Raw genomic sequence first — 20,979 nt, forward strand, 5'->3', positions numbered from 1 at the left:
AACACACTAAAATCAAGTCCCAAGCCAAAGAATATAAATCAGAGTTTTTAAGTTGGCCATTGAGGGGTCTTAACTAACATTTAGCGAGAGGTCCTTCCAAAGAGTGTCACTGGAAACAGAAAAGGGGTAAAAAATTATATTACATATTATTTAATGCACTTATATTAAAACATCGGCTAATGTGCGGGTTAGGGTTAGGGTTAGGGTTAGCATACAGATGATGGATGTTTGCTGTGGACACGAATCATCGAGGAAAGCCGATCACGTTTGACTCATTGTCATCCTGATCATGTCGACGCCAGTGAGACTGTCCCTTTAAGAAACTGCACTTGCAGCCATTTTCTGCTCTTTGTGTGGGGTGGATTAGAGCTGGGGAGGCACTGGGGCAAAAAAAAAAAAAAAATAGAGCATCAGTCTCGTCTCAAGACGTGCTAAAGGCGGAGAAGAGGTCGGAACGGCGTTGCAGACCGCGCTACTGTCCGCCCGCCTTCCTGTATCGTCGGACGGACATGAGATTTGCAGGTATGTGGCCGCCTTGCCATGGATGAAGCGTCTCTCGAAGATGAGCGTGGTTTCGCTGGTGATGTGATCTGTGTACTGATGATGGCTGGAGAGTGAGCGAGAAGCTCATTTTTCCGCCTCACTTCCTGCTCACACGGTGCATCATTCTCGGTATTATTTAGTGCTTACACATAATAGGTATTATTTAGTGCTTACAGACACTAGTGGGTCGTTGGGCGTTCCTGACTGATAGACGAGAGTGAGACGGCTCTCTTTTATTATTCCCACACACGGAATTTCCGTTAGCTTCCAGCGGCATCGTAGCTGATGTGAGATGGGTGGGGTGAAGAGAGCGCAGCAAGTGCACGGATGAGTGATGGAGGCCACGCGATTTTTCTCCTTCTCAAACGGAGGGGAAAACTTCCACTGTGGTATTTAAAATGAAGTCGTCTGATAACCGACTCGTTATTTTGTGTTAGGAGGTTCAGCGTGACTATGAGAGTGAGCGAGGTGTCAACATTCACTGCTCTCACGGTGGCACGCCTGCGGGCCTGTGACTGATGCTCAAATGACATTCAGTTTTCGCCTACTTCTGCTCCACGTCAAAAAGAACAATTTCCAATGTAAACACGCGATCGACGTGCATACAGCCGTGCACACTTTACTTCCTTATCTCCCACGCCTTCCGCACTATTTTGTGAATGTGTAATTCAGCCCCTCACCCAAAGCTGTGATGTCACGATTTGTAGTTGACCTCACGCTTCACCAAATATTACTCTCGTCTAGACCGTGAATTTTCCTCCAAAGCGCCATTCAACATCAGTATGAAATACGGCACTATTTTCTGTCCAGCTCTCAAAATACATCATTGGCTACAACTGAATGATCTAATGACACCCAGTGAGTATTTTCATGCATTGTGCTTTACACCAAATATAAGGCTCTGTTTTGATTGCAACAGTCCAAATCATAGTGGATTGTGTTTGAATAGTTTGTATTTGGACAACACTACGTCATCTGATGTGTCTCTAATTTTTGAATTTCTGAATATCACCACATAAACTGGACAGAATAATCTTTACTGAGAGGTATTCCAAGATAAACATTTGCTTTAAATGGCATGCCTATAATTTTTCAGGACATCAAACTGGATATGCTAGTGTTCATAGGTGTTTTTCTTCAAGATTCAAGAGTTTTTATTCGCCATGTTTGAGCGTGCCAAACAAGGAATTTGACTTCGGTACATCACAGCCTCTGTTCAACATTTAGGTGACTAACAACACTCAGGACATGTGAAAAATGACAAATATTCTCAAACATCCCCTGATCTTAAACTCCCAGGAGGGCAAGGAAAAACTCAAAACTCCAACTAGGGGAAATGAGAAACCTTGAGAAGAGACCACAGATGGGCGGGTCCCTCTTCCAGGATGACCCTCCCATCTGTGGTCTCTTCTCAAGGTCTCTCATTTCCCCTTAAGATCATCTTCACATTCAATTCTCGAGCAAATCTACACATTGATTGTTATTACCGCAAAATCACGTTGATTCTTTTGTCATGCCTACAGAAAATTTCATCACAATACTTTCTTGATCAAAATGAGACTGTTAGCGCATTATGCACTCTCATGTAGCTAAAAATATGCAAAAATAAGAAAGCAGTCCCTGCGTTTTATTTAGTACAGTGCTACATATAATTGTAAGCAATCGTCACAATAATTAAGATATTACACAGAAGATACCCTTTTGGGTAGATGTGTCTTCTAATTATATCTTTTTGTTTTTATTGTCGATCTTTTTAGTTTGTGTAATGTAGTCTTCTTAATGGTGTGGCAGTTTCAGATTTCTGACAGATAATCAGAATTTCTATTCTTGACATTGTAATAATGTAATGCCTCTAGGTGTAAAGGGAACAATGCTTATAGTTATAGTTATATTTGCAGCAAGGTCCACAAGTGGGTACCATGTGTCCTTCACATTTATTGCTTTGGATTTGAATTGTGGGTTTTCAGGCTTCCCCTAGCATGCATATTAAACAGCCATAAGACAGAAAAGACCAAATAATTATAGATGTTTTGTTTTTCTGTTTGTTTGTAATGCTAACCCTAACCCTCCCAACCCTTTGCTTTCTGTGTTACACAGAATAATGAATGTGATTGGTCACATGTTTTCGAACAAACGTCCATTGTAACTGGTCTAAAATAAAAACATGTCATTGATGGGGTCGGGCCATACTAGCCAATGTCCAATACTGTACACGTCACAGACTTTGCTGGAACGTGTGTTTGGAAATGCTCTAGAGTGGTTTTGTTTGGTGGGGGTGAATCAATGTAACAAAGGCAACCCCGAGGCAGGGGACTACATTGAGCAGTGTGACCCTTTACTTGACACACTTTCGCTCAGTGTGTGTTGAGTAGTATCAGACTCTGGCCACAGTTCTCTGCAATAGTATAAAAAAGAATATTCCGTTGCCATAATACTTTGAACTGCACTGTCATAGATTTATTAATTTAATAATCCAGTATGTTTATCTGAGTGATGTTAATAAATTGTCCATGTTACCTTCTCATTTGTTTCTCACTGTTTGATTGTCACAGGGTCACTTTCTCATGCAAGTTCATTGGTTGATCCTGTCATGAGTAGAGCTGCTTAGTCACCTGCCATCTGTTATCCACAGAATTCACTTTTAAAATCTGAATATTGGCAGTATTCATTTTTACACACATACACACCCACGAAGACTACCGCATGATTTTGATCTTTAAAGTTGCCTATAATGTTTTTTATTAATACGGTTAATCTTGACCCAAAAAAAAAACCTCTCCAAATAGTATAAAATAAGCCTAGCTCTTCTAAACACCATTGTGAAGAAGTGGGGCCCTTTGCTGTGTAAAGGTGATGAGCACACATGCACACTCAGAGACTAGCATAGGGTGGGAAAGTTTATTCAGCCAACTAAAGCTTTAAAGGCCTGTGTTCACAAATGTGAATAGGATCTACGCTCAGCAGCTCTGTTAAACGCTAGTCACGTCTACTAAGTTGTACTTTTCTATAAGGAGAATAATTACATACCTGTCTTTCTGGGTGATTCAAGTCTATAAAATCAAAACCTTGTATTTGGAACAACTTTGTACATTATCTCTTTGAGGTTGTTTCTGAGTATTGTATTTTCCACACCATAAGGCTTCGGGCTGAGAGGTGCAGACTCAATTTGTGGGGGCTATTTTGTACTTAATCCACACATAGGATGCACGGCATTATAGGGTGCATGCATGCCATGAGTTATGGTGAACAAGAAAAACGTAATGGGAGCAAGACAGTGAGTTTGGTTGTACTTTATTCTACTATTTAATTGCGAACTGTACTGTACTCACATTATTGTTAATTGATATTCATACACAAATCCATCAAAGTCCTCATCTTCTATATGTGACAGTTGGGCAAGTTCTCTCTTGTCATTGTCACGTTGTTCTTTGGCTCCAGCTTCCTACATGTTCTCCCCGTGCCAGCGTGGGTTGCCTTCAGTGCTCTAGTTTCTTCATTCCAAAGAAATGCATGATAGGCTGATCGAGCAATCGTATTTGCCAGCAGGTGTGAGTGAGTGTGAATGGCTGGCAACCAGTTCAGGTTGTCCCCCGCCTACTGCCAGAAGTCAGCTGGGATAGGCTCCAGCTCGCCCGCGACCCTTGGGAGGAAAAAAGGTTTAGAAAATGGATGGATGGATGGATGGATGGATGGATGGATGGATGGATGGATGGATGGATGGATGGATGGATGGATGGATGGATGGACGGATGGACGGACGGACGGACAATCTATATCAGGGGTCCCTGATTCTGGTCCTCTGGGTCCGGTGTACAGCATGTTTTCCATGTCTCACTGCTGCAACACGCCTGACTCAAATGATCAGCTTCTGTACACCTTGCTGTTTATCTGATCATTTGAATTGAGAATGTAACACCAGGGAGACATAAGCAGGACACCAGACCCAGAGGGCTGGAATTGGTGAGCTCTGGTCGATATATTATTAATTCATTTGAGTAAATGAAAATAATGAATGAATAAGGTCAACAATGTGATGTTTTGCAGTACCAGTGCACAGGTAGGAACTCAGAGTCTGAGAAGGTCACACCTAATAGTTTATTCTGGCTCATTTATTTTCCACACGCATCTTTACGCTTCTGGCTGTGCATATTAAACCGATTATTGGCCCCGTCAACTTTGTCTGCTGGGTCAGATATACACACGAATTCCCAGAGACCCATGATGAGCATTAAGAGCTTATGTTGCCGCAGTTGTGCTAGTAGTGATTGTCATGAAAAAAAGGGCAAAGGCTGCACTTTCTTATGAGGAACACTACATTCCTAGCAGCATTGAAGATGAAGTATTACATTAATTATATATTGCTTCCGGAGTTGGGCATCCTGTCAGACACTCTTGCTGATGAGTGCCCATTATGACGACGATAGTTGATAGATGCCAAAATAAAAAATAAAAAAAATGACGGACTAAGCACCTACAGAAGTGGGTTTTTGTCTCAGTGTAATCATCACTAACCAGGCAGCATGGTGGAGAACTGGTTAGCACATCCGTCTCAAAGTTCAGAGGTTGAGGGTTTGATCCCAGCTCCAGACATCCTGTGCGGAGGCTTCATGTTCTCCCCATGCCTGCGTGGGTTTTCTCCAGGCACTTCAGTTTCCTCCCACATTCCAAAAACATGCATGGTAGTTTTGTCCATAGGTATGATTGTGAGCGTGAATGGTTATTTGTCTATGTGTGCCTGCGATTGACTGGCAACCAGTTCAGAGTGAACCCCACCTAGTTCTCAGAGATCACTAGGATAGGCTCCAGCACGCCTGCAAACCACGTGAGAAGCGGTTCGGATGGTGAATGAATGAATGAATGAATGAATGTGTAATGGGTGGCGGCACTGTGATATTGCTTGTTTTTGTTTCATCATTGATGAATGCCAAATAAAAATCAGTAACAATAATAATTTATAAAAATTAATGGAAAACTATTTTACAATAAACTTTCATGCAAAATCCATTTTTAGACGATTAATCGATGTAATGATACACATAATAATCAATTCTAAATTATTTGATAGTGATAGCCTTAGATGGCAATGTGCCATCTGCTTGCGGTACATCCACAGATTTGCACAATACTTGGTATTAATGCTAACTAAGTTCTGCCTCCACTCGTTCTGTTTTTACGTGCTGTCACCACGGCTTCTTTTTCCACACTCTGGTCTCTGCTTTTCTAAGTAGAAGTAGCTTGCTCCACCCCATATAGCGTGGTCGTCAAGACACCACAGACAAAACACATGTCAAGTCACTGTGTAGGATTTTTATTGGCTATTCATCTCATGTTCTCTTTCCGTCTTTCAGACTTGAGTGTCGTGTGAGTGAGGTTTTGTAACCATGACGACCCACGTGACCCTGGAAGATGCCCTATCCAATGTGGACCTGCTGGAGGAACTCCCCCTCCCAGACCAGCAGCCATGCATTGAACCCCCTCCCTCCTCCATTATGTACCAGGTACAACCCCACCCATGCTGTCACCTGATAAGTGTCAAAGTGTCTCACTCTGCTCACTAATCTCTTTTTCTCCAGGCCAATTTTGATACCAACTTTGAAGATAGGAACGCGTTTGTGACTGGCATCGCTCGTTATATTGAGCAAGCTACAGTCCACTCCAGCATGGTGAGGCCTGCTTTCGATTTTCAAACAGTTCAATGTGACTGGCCTCAATAGTATGGGCATCCGGTCTGTTCTTTCCCCATCTAATAAGTACGACAAAGCCAAATGTGATGTGCAGCCTCTGCAAATTGATTCTAGTTTTGATATCACCATGTTCACACACTTGAGCCAGGCAAAGTTCCTCTCAACTTCCTCCTCCATGAATGATGTTGTAAGGTGACTAGTGTGACTGGACTTACAAATAAGGGAAGCTGTGCTTTATTCAACTCTATTTCATCAGGAAGTCCCACTTAGGCTGAAGCCAGTCTATTTGAGGATACTAGAGCAAGAGGGATTGAGAACTGTGTCTCACCTCTTTCTGAATGGAAGAATTGTTCCTCTGCTGAAATATTAATAAAGTGCACATTCATTATGGAACAGGTTACTCATCTGAGAGCAATTGTACGTGCGATTCCATGAAGACATTCTAGCTTAAACACAAACCTCCACATAGTAAAATGATAAACAATTAATTGTCAAAATGCTGTGTGCAATTAACAAACGTCGAAAAAAATAACAATTGCTCAAATGTTCTTTCGGTTTGAAATACGTATGTATGCTGTTATTTCATCTAAGATGTTCTGTCAGTTTTTTTTTAATTGTATGTTTGGTACTAATGAGGAACTAATGAGGCGGAAAGTAAGCATACTTGACACCATTAGGTAATGGCCATAAAGTCATTAACAATATAAAGTTAACATTTTTATTTGAATTGGATTATGACAGGAGATATTGTTCACATGGTTGAACATCATTCACATCATTATTACTTTTTCATTTTGTGCAGAATGAAATGCTGGAAGAAGGACATGAGTATGCAGTGATGCTTTACACTTGGAGAAGCTGCTCTCGAGCTATTCCGCAGGTAACACTCAGACATGCGAACGAATGTTGATTGGTGGACTCAGACTTTACTTTCAATTCACAGTACTGTAAAATTAAGTATGGTGTTTGTTGTATTGTCATCTTCAACCCACAAGTTCCTCTTTTGATGGGTGGGGGAGAATACCTCTCACAAATCAAGAAAACACCCAAAAAATATACTATAGATTCTATAGTATAGAAGGTGTATTCATATTTTATGGAACCACTTGTCAGCATTCTTTTATTTATCGGAGCAACTTATCATGTACTTCAGCATTAGGTCCTGAATTGACCCCAAATTTGAAATGTCCACAATTAATTTGTAGTTCCATATCAGAACTACATACCAGCTCAGTGGCCTCGTGGTAGAGTGTCCCCCCTGAGACTGGAAGGTTGTGGGTTCTAACCCCGGCCGGGTCATACCTAAGACTATAAAAATAGGACCCATTGCCTCCCTGCTTGGCACTCAGCATTAAGGGTTGGAATTGGGGGGTTAGATCACCAAATGATTCCCGAGCGCGGCACCGGCATTCTCACTGCTCCCCTGTCCCCCAGCGGATGGATCAAAATCACACGGGGATGGGTTAAATGCAGAGGACAAATTTCACCACACCCAAATGTGTGTGACGATCATTGGGACGTTAACTTTAACTTAAAAGAATTACATTGGCGAGATATGTAATAGTGCTCTCTTGTGTTTATTAGGTGAAATGCAACGAGCAACCCAACAGGGTTGAGATCTACGAGAAAACAGTGGAAGTGTTGGAGCCAGAAGTCACCAAGCTCATGAAGTTTATGTACTTCCAAGTAAGACATTTTTATGTGATTATTTAAGCACCTGTAAAGGCATAAAAGGCTAAAGCAAGTACTATTTTATATCAACCAAATATTGCTGCAAATAATTCTGTGTTATGGTTTTCAATTCCTTTTCCCTTATGTAGCGGAAAGCTATAGAACGTTTCTGTAGCGAAGTGAAGCGTCTCTGCCATGCTGAGAGAAGGAAAGACTTTGTTTCTGAGGCCTATCTGCTCACTCTGGGAAAATTTATCAACATGTTTGCTGTACTGGACGAACTGAAAAACATGAAGTGTAGCGTAAAGAACGATCATTCTGCTTATAAAAGGTACTGTTCCACGGACACGTCGAAGCTTTTCTCATTATTGCATTGGCTTTTCCAAAAGGGAACTGGTTCTTATGTTGGACTGTCTTTGTCTCCAGGGCTGCTCAGTTCCTGAGGAAGATGGCTGACCCTCAGTCCATCCAGGAATCTCAAAATCTTTCAATGTTCTTAGCCAACCACAACAGGATCACTCAGGTTTACCTGTTAATTTCTACTCCTTGGGTTATCCCTTCCAAATTGTGTAATTTTGCTGGTACATGTTGTGAAGCCTTGCTGGTATCACCACAACAACAGCGTTCCGGTTTTGCTAAAAAGCTACTTTATTGTTGGTAGAGCCATAGGTTTACAAACTTTAAACATTCTCTCCTTCCCTTTGTTGTGTGTTTTTGTAGTGCCTGCACCAACAGTTGGAAGTGATTCCAGGTTATGAAGAACTTTTGGCAGATATTGTCAACATCTGTGTAGATTATTATGAGAACAAGATGTATTTGACTCCAAGTGAGAAGCACATGCTTCTCAAGGTACACACATTTAATGCTTTCTTACCCGATCTTTTACAGTAGTCATGTGCTTCAGCTTGCCTTTTTCCACATTAAAACAACACGTATGTTCTCATGTCAGGTGATGGGCTTTGGTCTGTACCTGATGGATGGAAATGTGAGTAATATCTACAAACTAGATGCCAAAAAGAGGATCAACCTTAGCAAGATCGACAAGTTCTTTAAAGTAAGACTTTGACCTTTTCAATAGATCTTTGTCCAAAATCAAACAAATCAGAAGAGACTTTTTTTCGTGTGCCTTTAAGCTTCAAGTGGTGCCACTCTTTGGAGACATGCAGATAGAGTTGTCCCGCTACATTGAGACAAGTGCTCACTACGAGGAAAACAAGTCCAAGTAAGAAACCCATTAATACCCACTTTCATATAAACAGCTTTCCTTCCTTTCTTGAAGCATATGAGCCCTCCCGTGTCTCCCCTCTGCACACAGATGGACGTGCACCCAGAGCAGCATTTCACCACAGTACAACCTATGTGAGCAAATGGTGCAGATCAGAGAGGACCACATTCGCTTCATCTCTGAGCTGGCGCGCTATAGCAACAGCGAAGTGGTGACGGGCTCAGGTCTGGACAGCCAGAAATCAGATGAGGAATACAGAGAGCTTTTTGACCTTTCACTCAGGGGTCTGCAGTTGTTGTCCAAGTGGAGTACGCATGTCATGGAAGTTGTGAGTAATACTTGTCAAATTACCAAGGATAGCTTGCTCACGGGTCGCAGAATACAGTTGGTAGACCTGCACAATATTTTTGTGATCCAACACAAGAGCTGTATCAGAGAGTTTACCTACGAAGATGATAATGCTCAATTATATTTTTGGGGGCTTTTTGTCTCCTTTTTTTCGTCACCTTATGAAATTACCGGAGAGGATTTTTTTTCCCTCTCGTGCAATGAAATTGAAAAAAAGAAAAAACTTTTCAGTTTGGGGTATTATGTGTCTGCATCACAATTAAAGGAATTCAAAAGGGTTCTAACTTTGGTTCATACCGTATTTGCATGGGTCTTCTCAGGGTGCCATGGCTTCTTTCAAAGTTTTAAAAACATATAGTACATATTAGGTGCATAATAGGCTGTAAATTGCAAATTGATGTGGATGTGATTATAAATGATTGTTTGGTTTGTACAGTTCAAGTTGTACCTTGCCTCTTGCCCAAAATCAATTGGGACCACATAACCTATGAAAATAGATAGACTGATTTGATGGTGTAGTTGTAATTGTACACGACTGAAACAAGCATAATTATATGAATATTAACTAAAACATATCCATTCAAACTGAGAATGATACATCTCTTGTGTTATAGTAGCGCAATATGTGTAGGTGTACCCGATAACCTGTATTCTTAAAGTCACCATCAAAGTAATCGAACCTTTTTGTCTTTTTCAGTATTCATGGAAGCTGGTCCATCCCACAGATAAATTTTGTAATAAGGACTGTCCGGGCACAGCAGAGGAGTATGAACGAGCCACACGTTATAATTACACCAGTGAGGAGAAGTTTGCTCTGGTGGAAGTGATTGCCATGATTAAAGGCCTTCAGGTACAAAAGAGCCCTGGTCTCTCTACACTTTTGAGCTGATTTATTTATGCTCTCATTCTGACAAACAAACCAGCTTTTGTCTTTCATCTACATATTTTGAAAATGTTCTTGCAGTTACAAGTGTGGTGTTAAACATTCAGTACTCATGCCGATGTCGTTGTGACTATCAGGTCCTGATGGGCCGAATGGAGTCCGTTTTCAATCAGGCTATCAGGAATACCATCTACGCAGCTCTGCAGGACTTTGCCCAAATGACACTCCGAGAGCCTCTGCGCCAAGCTGTGCGCAAGAAGAAGAATGTTCTCATTAGGTACATAACTATCATATGATCAAAAGTATAACCATGCAATGTATTGTGTGACTTCATCATCCCATTTTCTTTCTCTTCAGTGTTCTTCAAGCTATTCGTAAAACCGTTTGTGACTGGGAGGGGGCGAGGGAACCTCCAAATGATCCGTGTCTGAGGGGGGAGAAGGACCCTAAAGGAGGTTTTGATATCAAGGTGCCGCGGAGAGCTGTGGGACCGTCTAGCACACAAGTAAGTGTCATTGGAGTTATTACCATCAAAAGGGACAGACATGATGACACAAATGAGCATCAAGTCAAAATGCTTTGTGTAATTCCTCTCAACTAATGTTTGTTTGCAAATACTGTACACTTATCAGCCACTTCATTTATTACATCAATGCGAGACGATTAAATTCAACACGGTTTCTTCCCATCATCGGTAATATACTTAGTTTTAATTTTCTTTATGGTTACTGCTGCAGTAGTAGCAAGAGAATAGTATTGCTATTGCTCTTACAATTAATTGTACAGTACAGTATAGTATGCAATAGAGTTGCTCTTGTAATCAATCCCATTAAACTGTCCAGTGTGTAGTGCATTGTGTGCGGTTTCTTCCTTCTTCAAAGTCCCTCTTTGTGTTCCCTGCAGCTGTACATGGTGCGTACTATGTTGGAGTCATTGATCGCTGACAAGAGTGGCTCTAAAAAGACGCTGCGCAGCAGTCTAGATGGACCCATTGTGGTCGCCATAGAAGACTTTCACAAACAATCCTTCTTCTTCACACACTTGCTCAACTTCAGTGGTGAGGACAACATCTCCTCTTTGAACAAGGCAGTTGGGGTCAGTAGTGGTTTTTAGCACGGGCGACACAAGGCAGCATTTTTTTATGTCACGTGGGGGGTGGCATGAGCAGTGGCTTCAGTGACTCAAGCCTGGAGTCCTTTTTTTCTCCCGGTAGGGCCTGGCAGCACAGTTCATGGCAGCATCCATTTATTTTTTCTGCGTGTTCTTGGAGTGTTTTCACCAAGTGTAGCAAATCTGAACAGGTTCACCCCACACCAAGTCAAGTTACAAGGGGGACACTAAATCTAACAGCAGCCCTATTAGAATAAGTCAACCCACGAGAATAGGTACCCCCTTCCTATTTTAAAACTGTGAACCCTCGACATCAACTGACTTTTTGTGTCTTCCTGGGGGTGTTTTCACCAAGTGTAGCAAATTTGAATAGGTTCCCCTTCCCTAAGCACATTTACAGGGGGTACTAATTCTAACAGCAGCCCTATTACACTAAGTCAACCCGTGAGAATAAGTACCCCCTCCGACAGTAGCGGTTTTTGGCACAGGCGACACGAGTGGCCTCCCGGGGCGGCGGCACAACCGGAAATAGTTTCTCCCAGGGAGTAATTCAGTGTAGAACCACCACAGGTTGGGGTCCTTGTCCTTGACAACTTACCCCTGAATCTTGATTCATTTTACCAGACATTTTGGCTCTTTTACTTTGCATCATGACTTTGCCTGAGTGCACAAAGTGTTTTCCATATAGGCTTGGTTAGATGATTGGATAACTTCCACCTTGGGCTGGACGATTAATCGAAATTTGATTGCAATTTTGATCTTGGCTTCTCTCGATCTTTAAAACGTTATAATGGAATAAAAGTGCAGAACGGCGCAGTGTGTTAACAAATTCAAGACATTGCGAAAGTACCCGGAATGCAGCATGTTGCTTGCATAGCATATGTGATTGTACAATTTCTGAGCGTACTTTAATGACACCCTAGTTGGAGTTTAATGAAAAACTAAATGATCAACAAAAAATAATTACGCACTTGTACATTTAAAAAAAAAAGCGTTATAGTGAAAACATTGCTAGCTATCATGTTAAAGTCAACGGAGGAGCCCATGTAAATGCTAACTGAAAACTAATTACATAAACGCTCACACACATTCACACAAAATATCTTCTCAATCTGCGAGAAACAGCTCATATTAATAGAGACTCTATTAATTGAACTCTAATTAATAATTGAACTCCTTTAGAGTTCAATTGCAACTTCGTTTGTTCTCATCGTAAGCATGTAACTCTACTCTATCCATGCATGGCACTTCACTGCCCCTAAGAGGCCAAAATACACAGAAACATGTACTATTTGTTTTAGTTTTTTTTTTTTCTCAATTGCTATTATTCCAGTTTATTTATTATTTTACTTCCTTGCTAATTTATTTAAATATTTGATATTCTAGTTATTTAGATTTTGAATTATATCTAAAGATGAGTTTTCAAAGATTCAAGGAATTTTCTTTTCAAAATTCAAGAATGCAAAGATCCAAGGACCTTTTTTTTTCTTTTACCAACACACATTTCCACATGAAATTGTGCAAAATACAATCCCCCAGATGCCAGGTAAGCAAAGTTTTTAAATCACTAATCAAGCTCAATCAAAATAGTCAGGATTTTTATTTGTTCCACAATCATCCAGGCTTCAATTGAACACCATTGAGATGAACTTGACCCAAGTTTGAGAGTCAGGGCCTCTTGTCTCTGACTTCTGACTTTACAAATGTTAATGTCCGAAAGACAGGCCCCAAAATGTTGCAGAAAGCCTTCCCAGATAAGTGAAAATGGTCCTCCTAACACACCAAATTTTATATTAAGTTCCTTTTGTGTCTTAATAGTTGTATGGCTGCGATGCTTTACTACATAACAGGAGAACTATATAAAAAATGAGTCAAGTGTATTGATGTGCATTTATTTGATGAAATACTATACCTCACTTTGTTGTGTTCTTTCAATGTCCAGAGGCCCTGCAGCAGTGTTGTGACTTGTCCCAGCTCTGGTTTAGAGAATTCTTCCTTGAACTGACCATGGGTCGCAGAATCCAGTTCCCTATTGAGATGTCCATGCCATGGATTCTCACTGACCACATCCTGGAGACCAAGGAACCATCAATGATGGAGTAAGTCTGACTTCCTTAACAAATCAAATGGGTTTTGAGCAAAATGGTTTGCATTTAGTGTTTTCTTCATCTGCCTAGATATGTGCTGTACCCACTGGATTTGTACAATGACAGTGGCTACTATGCTCTCACGAAGTTCAAGAAGCAGTTCCTTTATGATGAAATTGAGGCAGAGGTGATCTTTAAGGGTTAATTCAATTCAAATGTCATTATTCTATGTCAGTTTCTTGAAATGTTTTTTTTCTCCTTCGCAGGTAAACCTTTGCTTTGATCAGTTTGTCTACAAGTTAGCTGATCAGATATTTGCCTACTACAAAGCAATGGCTGGCAGGTAGGAAGTGTGAATTGGATTTATTAAGTTTCATGTTGTTGGCGCAATATCTTGTACCCATTTAAGAGTTTTTCCCCCCCCCCCACAGTGTCCTGCTTGATAAGCGCTTCCGAGCAGAATGTAAAAACTATGGGGTGATTATACCATACCCTCCTTCAAACCGCTATGAGACGTTGCTAAAACAGAGACATGTGCAGGTACTGGAAACAACTCGAGCATATTGTATAACTGCGGAGTTCATGTATTTTTTTTTTTTTTTAAACTCTGTTCCTTCTGTGTGCTACAGCTTCTGGGTCGCTCCATTGACCTAAACCGTCTTATCACCCAGAGGATCTCTGCTGCCATGTATAAATCTCTGGATCATGCCATCAGCCGCTTTGAAAGCGAGGATCTCACATCTATTGTGGTAAAGATCACATACCGTAGCCCAATAAAATAGTTCAGCTTTCAGTTTTAGTTCTAAATGCAATACTTTGCATCGCACTTGGTTAGGAGTTGGAGTGGCTTCTGGAGATCAACAGACTCACCCACCGGCTTCTGTCCAAGCACATGACCCTGGACAGCTTTGATGCCATGTTCCGTGAGGCCAATCACAACGTCTCAGCTCCCTACGGTCGAATTACACTTCATGTTTTTTGGGAGCTGAATTTCGATTTCCTCCCTAATTATTGCTACAACGGATCCACAAACCGGTCTGTCTGTGTTTTCAGATACACCTTATATAAATAGTGAATTGTTTTAAGCATGTTTTCTTTTCAGATTTGTACGCACAGCCATTCCTTTCACCCAAGAGCCTCAGAGAGACAAGCCAGCCAATGTACAGCCTTACTACCTGTATGGGTCCAAGGTATGCCACTGTCTGCCACACATTCAATTTTCAAAATGATTTTTCAACTCCTTGGGTTGAAACCGACTGTCACTGTATGTAATTTGCTGGCTGATACTGACTCTTTCTTTGTCTCCTTTTTTCCTCCTAGCCTCTGAACATTGCCTACTCTCACATATATAGCTCGTACAGGAACTTTGTTGGCCCACCTCATTTCAAGACTATTTGTCGTCTTCTTGGTTACCAAGGCATTGCTGTTGTGATGGAGGAGCTGCTAAAGATTGTCAAGAGCTTGGTATTCATCATCATTTTCCACTTGGCCTTCCTAAACATTTCCATTCCACCTATTTTTTATGGAATCTTAACATGACGTGCATCATTTTTCTGTAGTTACAGGGCACCGTTCTGCAGTATGTAAAAACACTCATCGAAGTTATGCCCAAAATCTGTCGCCTACCCCGCCACGAATATGGCTCCCCAGGTAAGCCTTTCTTCTCTGTTTTAACCATAAATTATGCTCTGTCGCAATGTGGGTCAACAAATCCTTTTCGATTCATCCCAGTAGTCTTAGATAGAAGTATAGTCGACTTTTTACCAAACACATTTGATTTGGTAAAGTATTTTATAGTTGAGTTTTGTAATGTCTAGCTGATAGAAAGAGTACGGCAAGATTCCCATACTCTTTTCGTTGTAGGGATCTTGGAGTTCTTCCACCATCAACTCAAGGATATTATTGAGTATGCTGAGCTCAAGACAGATGTCTTCCAGAGCTTGAGGGAGGTGGGGAACGCCATCCTCTTCTGCCTGCTCATCGAGCAAGCTCTGGTAAGACTAACTCTATGGCGGGCGTGACAGTTTGAGCTGGTATAATAAGAGCCGCCAGCCTGGACTGTGCATGTCTTATGTCGTTCGTCTGGGAGCCTGAAGTTTTCTGCCTTATTTAAGATGTTGATTTTCTCTAAATCACTTATCACAGGCGGTCTTTCAGGCCCCAGTCTGAGTGCTGCAGTGAGTTTAATCTTGAAACTATGATTCTATTTTTCATTGCACGCTGGCATCAACCACAGGTGGTAAGGACATGGGTTTTGTATATTGCTATCTAGAAAACTTTGAAATGAGTTGTTTCTTTCTGTTATTCTCGTTTTAGTTTGGCTTGCTGTGTTTCTTTTCTCTGTACTGTTTGCATGACACGATTTATATCCCATCAAGCCTACAAAAACATTGTGGAATTATCTGAGATCTAAAGAAAGGCAATTAGTGATAAAGCAATAACATTGGGGTATAAGAATCCCAATGTGTTTTTCATCCACTGAGGAAAGTATATCACATTTTGGGAGGGTTGCCTTTGCAGTCATGTGCTTCCATGCATTTATTCCGATTCTAGATGCATGTTCTTGTTTGCACATCTGTCTTTCTTTTAAAACTAAACTTTTGAAATGCACACTTGTACATACATTTATTGTTTTTTAACATACATAGTTGCATGTGTCTTGCTTTTATTATTGCATGGCTCTTGCTGTCATGAATGCACAAATAAATTATTTAGCATTCTGCTTCATTTAGTTTAGACAGTTCCATTATTCAATAAGAACAGTTTTGGGAAAACCTTTTTTGCTCTAGAATGTGTCCATATGTACAAAGAAAAGTCCATACCGCCCTTTGTTATTGAAAGACTTGAGAGCTCTGACCTTAACCCCCTTAAAAAAACATTTTGCATCAACTAGAACCCGTCTTGTGTGTCTGGCCTTCTCCAATCAACCCAATTCCACATGCTTTCATTTTCACTGCCAAATCAACAGTGATACTGACACCCTTAAAAGTATCTTTTATAAATTTTCTCATTGTTTTAAACTACCAAAACCATACCCAAACATTAAACATTAGATTTCTCAGATATAGACATCGAATTGACACAGCATACATAGACTGTGGATAGGAAAGTATGGTGAATGAATAAGAATTTAATATCACTTCATGGCTTGCATGCATGCTCTGGAAGGATGTTTCTGTTTGTTTGTGTGTTTTATTTTAAATTACATCTCATTCAAATTATTTTATCTTGTATACTTTTTTAATATCAGTCACAGGAAGAAGTGTGTGACCTTCTTCATGCTGCCCCCTTCCAAAACATTCTGCCGAGAGTATACATCAAAGGTATTTTTGGCTAGAAATTATTCAAACAGAATGGATGACTCTTTGTGTGTTTTTTTGAGTGTGTAATACACGTCACATAAATAAATGTTTCTGTGATGTGTAGAGGGAGAGCGTCTGGAAGTGAGGATGAAAAGGCTCGAAGCAAAGTATGCCCCTCTTCACCTTGTGCCTCTGATTGAGAGGCTGGGGACCCCTCAGGTATCTTGTGCCCATTTAAACTAAAAAAAATAATAAAATTAAATTAAAAAAATATATATATATATATATGGATATATATATATATCCATATATATATATACACACATACATACACGTACACACACACATATATATGTGTGTGCGTGTGCGTGCGTGTGTGTGCGTGTGTGTGCATGTATATACGGATACGTTTATATAATAAAACTAGACTAAAATAGTCAGAGACAATTCTGACCAAAATGAAAATAGGTATCAAATGCTCAGACCTTTATTCGACTAAAATTTGACTCCATTAAAAAGAGTATGAACATGACCAAAACTAAAATGACAGCAAAGAATAGACTAAAACTAAAACAGGCTGCCCAAAACACTACTAATGTAATTTCATTGTTTTGTCTTTCTGGTAGCAAATTGCCATTGCACGTGAGGGAGATTTGCTGACCAAAGAGCGCCTGTGCTGCGGCCTTTCCATGTTTGAGGTCATCCTGACCCGCATCCGGAGCTTTTTGCAAGATGGGGTGTGGCGCGGGCCTCCTCCCACCAATGGTGTCATGCATGTCGATGAGTGCATGGAATTCCACCGCCTCTGGAGTGCAATGCAGTTTGTGTATTGCATTCCAGTGGGCACTCATGAGTACACAGCAGAGTGAGTAACGCCAGATTGATGTACTATGTCAAAACGGAAAGATGTACTGTGGAAGAATTAAGGAACAGGTCTCTATTTCAAGACTGACTGTCAATAAGTGAGACAAGACACAAGTGATCAAAGAAACAAAAACAATATGATGTAACAAGAAACATACATAAACCCTACCTGCAGGCCTGCTGGGTGAGAGGCCTGGTCCTAAGGTCTGCCACAATACCAATTTTTTTCAGACCGATACCACTACGAGTAGTCACTGATAACAAATACCAATAGTAATTTGGAAACCTAAAATAGTTTCAAACAGGATTAAATTAAAGTCCAACGTAGAGTTAATACAGTTTCCAAAATCTTTGCAGATTCATGGACAATCAAAATAATCTTATCTCACTCCCAAGCAGCCTCCCCTTCTGGGCTGAGTGCATGATGACTTCCAGGTCAGATATATGCGAGCTGGCCGTTACGACTGGGGTTGCATTGCAAAAAATTAGATGCGTATCCGATTTCGGACTACATAAGAGACCGACGATGGTTAGATTTTGAAATAAAAAAAAAAATCTGAATTAATCTGTTCCGACTGAAAATCAGATACTGGTTGCATGCGGGCAAAAAAAAAATCCAATCTGGATTGCATTTGCTAGCGATTTGAACAAGAACAAAGCCTTAAAGAAAATCCAGCGGGACTCTTGTTATGGATCCAAACTGGTTAATTGTCTGGAGATAAGATTCTGTAGCACTGGTCATGTTATTACCACCAGATAAAATTAGGGAGCCTTTTTTAAACTGATACCAATACAAGTACTCAATTATGAAATAGTCACAGATATTGATATTAAGGAAAACTCTTAAGTCATATTATTTCCCGCCAAATACAACAATGACAGATAATAAATAATATATAATAAAGAACTATAGATGTAGCAGTTTTCCTTGAAATTGTATGGAAAATATGACAATTTTTTATTCTTGTAACGTCTACTTTGTGGTTCCTATTAGTGAAACGGCCACAAGAGAGCAACTGATACTGGTATCAACCTCTGCTACAAATACCGATACCTTGAATAAGGCTGGTATTGGCAACGATACGATACCTAGTATCGGTACTCGCCCATCCCTCATAAAAATATTTATCCAAGTACTATTTCTGAGATATTTCTGAGCCTTACCTTACTTGAATCAATGTGCCTGTGGCTTTAGTTATATTTGTAATACTTAACTCCAAACACATACAGTTGCAATTAACCACAGTAAGTCATATGTGTAGCATTACTTGTGTGGTTTGACGTTTAGGCAGTGCTTTGGGGACGGTCTGAACTGGGCCGGCTGTGCTGTCATTGTTCTGTTGGGACAGCAACGTCGTTTTGATCTCTTTGACTTCTGCTACCACCTGCTCAAAGTCCAAAGACAAGATGGCAAGGATGAGATCATCAAAAATGTGGTGGGTATACTGTTTCCGAACTGAAGTACAAACACGTATATTCAGTGTTGAATGTTTATCCCATTGTTGAATAACTGCAATTCATATATTCACTATTGTCTTTTTCACAGCCACTAAAGAAGATGGCAGACCGCATCAGGAAGTACCAGATTCTCAATAATGAAATCTTTGCTATCCTAAACAAGTACATGAAGGCTGTGGAGACAGACAGTTCCACTGTGGAGCATGTTCGCTGTTTCCAGCCTCCTATACACCAATCCCTGGCTACCACTTGTTGAAAACCAATATAAGCATACAGCATACAATGAAACACACATTCTTCACGGATGTGATGCATTTTTTTTGCCAATCTCTGGTCTCCTTCAATTCGGAGTTACTTTAATTTCTCCTCACATTGGCTAAAGGAAATTAAAAGATGAATCATCTCAAACTGAGAATGCTTGGAGTAGTGGAAACTGAGAGACCAGAGGTGGAGGTATATCTTCACATCTCATTTTATTTTAACATACACATGACTCATGCATGCCCTTTCTTATTCTTTCAACTGCATACTAGAATGGATTACGTAAGCATATGACAAAATAGTACTTCAGGTCTGTGAATCTGTGAGTCACAGAATAAGGTAAATATGATTTTTTGCTGATTACTCTGATGCTAATCACTCAAGTTGACAAAATAAATCTGAGCAACAAAACCAGCTGCACGACTTACTACAGATGCTATGGGCTCACATCTGCTGACCAGAATATCTTTTTCTCATTGATGTAATCATCTGGTATGCCTAGACAGAGTTTTCTCTCTATCCATTTACGTAATTTCTTCAATGATTTGCTGACTTTAAAGGGAATGATGTGCTTTGGCTGGTTTCATCTGCTTTTACTGATTTCACCACCTCCAAACCCCTCTGTTTATCATGATACATTTTTTCAATTCAACGCTAGTTTCAATGTAAATTTTACAGTCAAATTAAGTGAAGTGTTGGGTGTCGTAATTGTTCTTGTTTTACTATGAAAAATTTTATTTACACATCCTTGGTATACTTGTCTGCTACTGACTGGAAAACTAATTTCTTTTTCATTCTTTTGCCTGTCGAACAATTTTTATATACTGTTCATGAATACACTGATTGTATTCCTTATTTAGAAAGAAAAAACAATGATGGGTGAACATGTTTTGCTTTTTTCCGGCGTTTTAAACAACAAAAACCTCTCAGTGTATGATGACAGTGCTGTACTAGATAAACCAGTTTGGAGTGTGTGTGTGGCTCACGCTGGTTTGGTAAATGTATGAAATGAACAAACATGATACAAAAAGTTACATAGAATTAATTAAGCATTTCTTGAATATAGTCGGTAATGATTATTGTTGGACATTTTTAATTTAGCTTTAGCAGTGCTATCAAGATAAGCTAAATTAGCCCTATTTTTTCACAGGAATCACAAATTACTTATTCAGTAGTAACCCCTACCTTGTGAACTTTTTCTGAATAATTTTTAATTAAGAAATGTTGTTTTGTAACTTGATCTTTTTATTATATTTATTCAACTTTGATTAGTTGTTAATTTGCAGGTTTATCTAGTAAAAAAGGCACAAATATATCATTGCGAAACCTTAGCATGAAAGTGTAATTTATTGTCATCAATGGTTCCATTTGTGACATGAGGCTTTGTTTAAGTAATTGTACCAGTGACCATGTTTTGAAGTCAAGTATTAAAAATGGAGAAAAGATTATCAAATGTACAACAGTGGTCCTGCATAGGATTAGAAATTATGTTGTATTTCCATGAAATAAAACATGTTTAAATTGAAAATTAGTGTCATGCTTG

At 40.0% G+C, this 20,979-nt stretch overlaps 1 protein-coding gene and 1 long non-coding RNA gene across 2 annotated transcripts; one reads left to right on the forward strand and one right to left on the reverse strand.

Moving 5' to 3' along the window:
• Positions 1-291: 291 nt before the first annotated feature.
• cyfip2 (cytoplasmic FMR1 interacting protein 2) lies at positions 292-20,964 on the forward strand. The gene is made up of 30 exons (XM_088369851.1): positions 292-522; positions 5,892-6,041; positions 6,117-6,206; positions 7,030-7,107; positions 7,812-7,913; positions 8,048-8,229; positions 8,325-8,421; positions 8,619-8,747; positions 8,848-8,952; positions 9,032-9,120; positions 9,214-9,451; positions 10,169-10,321; positions 10,492-10,631; positions 10,712-10,859; positions 11,258-11,411; positions 13,407-13,563; positions 13,642-13,738; positions 13,818-13,894; positions 13,983-14,091; positions 14,181-14,300; positions 14,387-14,586; positions 14,654-14,741; positions 14,872-15,015; positions 15,111-15,201; positions 15,415-15,545; positions 16,802-16,874; positions 16,978-17,072; positions 17,480-17,718; positions 19,006-19,153; positions 19,264-20,964. The coding sequence occupies exons 2-30, from the start codon at positions 5,925-5,927 to the stop codon at positions 19,429-19,431; spliced, it is 3,759 nt and encodes a 1,252-aa protein (XP_088225977.1). The 5' UTR covers positions 292-522; positions 5,892-5,924; the 3' UTR covers positions 19,432-20,964.
• On the reverse strand, positions 13,049-13,684 carry LOC148404119 (uncharacterized). The gene is made up of 2 exons (XR_015857296.1): positions 13,377-13,684; positions 13,049-13,237 (listed from the first exon to the last, which is right to left on the reverse strand). It is a non-coding gene; the product is annotated as an uncharacterized LOC148404119 (long non-coding RNA).
• Positions 20,965-20,979: the final 15 nt, after the last annotated feature.

This window comes from Syngnathus floridae, chromosome 1 (assembly GCF_059516105.1).
Source record: "Syngnathus floridae isolate MCC-2025c chromosome 1, RoL_Sflo_1.0, whole genome shotgun sequence".
NCBI lineage: Eukaryota > Metazoa > Chordata > Actinopteri > Syngnathiformes > Syngnathidae > Syngnathus > Syngnathus floridae.